At 37.4% G+C, this 3,443-nt stretch overlaps 1 protein-coding gene across 1 annotated transcript in view; it reads left to right on the plus strand.

Moving 5' to 3' along the window:
* Positions 1-44: 44 nt before the first annotated feature.
* The window catches only part of LOC107690683 (glutamate receptor ionotropic, NMDA 1-like), a 26,669-nt gene continuing 23,270 nt past the window's right edge, over positions 45-3,443 (plus strand). The window contains exon 1 of the mRNA XM_016489076.1: positions 45-516. Coding sequence (XP_016344562.1) covers positions 268-516 — 249 coding nt within the window. The 5' untranslated portion in view covers positions 45-267. The remainder of the gene's footprint in view (positions 517-3,443) is intronic.

Here is a 3,443-nt window from a genome sequence, read left to right on the forward strand (position 1 = left end):
GAGAGAGAGAGAGAGAGAGAGAGAGAGAGAGAGAGAGAGAGCGAGCATCATTTTCCACAAAGGCGTGTTGACATGGTTCTTGAATATGAACGGGTTTCAAGAGCGGACTCAATGAGTGAAACCCATTCCTCTGCGGACTAGACTGAGGTGATCGCATTCCAGTGCTGCTGGAGAGGACGCAGTGACAGCGGATCTGTCTAATCACCGGACATCGACACGCATCCACCACGGGGCACTCAGCTTGACTCCTCTGCTATCCAGGGCAAAATGCGTCTGGTTCTGTTCGCCTTCCTCATCTCGTGCTCCTGTGCGAGAGGCGGATGCGAACCCAAGACTGTGAATATCGGGGCTGTCCTGAGCCAGAAGAGATATGAACAAGTGTTCAAAGACGCTGTCACCCAAGCCAACAACATATACGGCAAAGATAAGTTCAAGATGAACGCTATTTCTGTCACCCATAAGCCAAACGCCATCCAGATGGCACTCTCCGTGTGTGAGGATCTCATCTCTAACCAGGTAACACTCGCAAACCAGTCTCCTCAACTCATACGAATAGTCAGAAAAAAAAGGCATTTTGAAAATACATGCTGTAATAAAATCTTAGAAAAAATCAATTAGATTTGAAGCGCGATGTCACACAATGCTCTCAAAAACGGTACTTTATAGAAACATCTATCTTTCTATATTAATCATGACTTTATTATATTTGTATTATATTGTTAATATTTAAAAACTCGACCATTTCTATTGACTTATTTTGGAGTGCGAAGTCACCAAGTCTGAATTTTTGATTTGGTTGACTTGGTTCTTGCAGAGAGAAATCTATCTATCTATCTATCTATCTATCTATCTATCTATCTATCTATCTATCTATCTATCTATCAGGTTATTTAGATTATTCAAATGTTTTTCACACTAAGAAAAAAAGTGTTCGTTTTAGAACTGTTCACTGAAAGGTTCTTTGAGGAACCAGAAATGGTTCTTCTATGGCATCAATGTGAATCTATCTATCTATCTATCTATCTATCAGGTTACCGTTTCAGTTGACTCTCCTGTGAATTTGAATCATTATTTTAAATATCTTTTATAAGATATTTAAATCAAGCTTTCATTTTAATTAATTAATTTTGATACGTTAATTTTAGTACATTTTTTTATTAACCAAATTTAGTTATTAACTTTGTATTCTGCAAAAGCACGTTGCACAAAAGAAAACATTCAACAGGATCCGAGGTCCATTTTGACCTTACCGATGAGTGAGTGAGCATTCAGCAGCCGCGCATTGCCGTGATGGGAAGGCTGTAAAACTGTTCTGAGGTTAGCCTACATGAACTGAGCCTGAAATAATGCAAAACACATAGGATACGTGGCAACCTGTGATTCATGTGGAGTCATATAAATACAAATTCAAACATAAGTAAAACGTTTAAGGTAACGTTATTCACCCCTCTAAGAGGCGCCATGGCATCACAGCTGGCCCACCGTCTCTATTTTAATGAAAAACATTAAAAGAGGCCAACATGGCGCCAGCCTCGTAGATACAGCTGCTTTGTTTTGCGAGGAAAGCTCTAGCAAATTATTACACGGCGGTGGAGGCAGAGATTATGGACTTCAACGCTGTAACACGGAAACCATTAAACACATAAAGCGTGCGCACGCTGTTCATGACAACATGCAAACTGTTGATGTCAGATCCGCACTTTACCTTTTACTGTCAGCTGACTCCTCCAGCAAGGTTAAATAATTGCTTTACGTTTTAGAAATGCATCAATCACAAATAAAATGTTTCAAACTAAAACAGTTTGTACAGTTGTGTACAACCCTTTACATTGGGAAAATGTTGGCCATTTCAATGGAAAAGAAATACAAATACTACAGTAAAAATCGCTGACGTTAACTGCGAGTTACCTTAAGGCAAAACAATTTCATATATATAGCCTATATTTAACAGGACAGTACACAATGTAAAATTATTGTAAAAATGTTTTTGTAAGTAAAACGTTTTTAAATATTTGTTTCTTATAATTTTTGCTATCAGTTGGCAACATTTTGTACGTGTTAATGTACAGTCAGCTGGGCATTTAAACCGGCCTACTACATTATCCCGCCTATCATAAGACTACACACCAAATAAATAAATACGTGGCAATATTGATTTGAAATTATTTTGTAATTTTACCCGTATTGTCTCAAAGCTTCCGCTAAGAAAAAAAATATTCGTACAAGACAAGTACAAAACATTCCGCTTACGAACAAGACTCAACAATATTACTGATTTCCTCCGTCTGAGGTTATTTTCGCTACAGTCGATAAGTGAAACGCAATATGACGCCAGATGCGTATGAAACAAGAGCGTAAAGACGAAGCGCCGCGCCAGTTTCAATTACCCGGATGAGCGGAATGTTATACTGCGTCCATTGTCGTCAAAGAATATGGGATTACATCCCTGCCACAATAGGGTATATGTCGAACATCACCTGACCAAACCCGGAAAACAGGTCTCATTGCTTCCGCTTGTCAGAGAACGTGTTAACAGCTGTATTAAATAATAGCGATATCTATGGACTTTTAAGATAATCAGTAAAACTAGCTAGCTGTTTTTATTGTTGATGTTTTATTCAATTTTCAATCTAAATGTGAAAAGAATAAAAAATAAATAAAAATTTTAGATATCAGTCCGCATATGTGATGGACATTGGTTATGATCATCATTGGTATCTACTTTGAAGGCATCTTGTGTAAAACTGCTTCATATTTAACTAAGCATATGCAAAACGCTTGAACCGGAAGCGACGAGACCCGGTTAACAGAATACGGAAGTCTGTTGCGCATAACCCCTATTCTGCGCGCGAAAGATCATATTTTGAGCGCGCAAAAGTGCGTTTTGCTCGCGCGTGCGAACTGAATTTTGTGGAGAAAATGTTTGTCTCGCAAAGAAGAAAGTATTTCGAGCGCACGAAAATCAATTTTGCATTTAAAATAAGTTTTTGGATGTGTGCAGACCTTCTCTTTTGCACAGTGCAAAGTTTCACTGGCTTGCTCACCTGATGCCTGCCGAGGCTGCTAAATTCTGATTGGCTGCCTTGACAACCAATCACAACATTCCTTGCATTACCTCAACAGCAGAAGAGGAAACATACAGTGCATGCATAATTATTATGCAAGTTGATATTCTGATCATATTTTTTTCCAAGCACATTTTACCAAACGACATCAATCTTAATAACTACTATTAATCTTGTATTTAATCATTTATAATTGATATATAATTATTCATGAAGGCTGGAAGTGAAAAATGTCTTATATTCAGGTGTGCATAATTATTAAGCAGATTTTCTTTTACAGATAAAATGAGCCAAAAATTAGATTTAAAAATTATTAAATGCCCATGAGAAATATTAAAAACTAATACAATACTAGAAATTGCAAAGTTAATGCATATA

This window comes from Sinocyclocheilus anshuiensis, unplaced genomic scaffold (assembly GCF_001515605.1).
Source record: "Sinocyclocheilus anshuiensis isolate Anshui unplaced genomic scaffold, SAMN03320099.WGS_v1.1 scaffold2041, whole genome shotgun sequence".
In the NCBI taxonomy this organism is placed as follows: Eukaryota; Metazoa; Chordata; class Actinopteri; order Cypriniformes; family Cyprinidae; genus Sinocyclocheilus; species Sinocyclocheilus anshuiensis.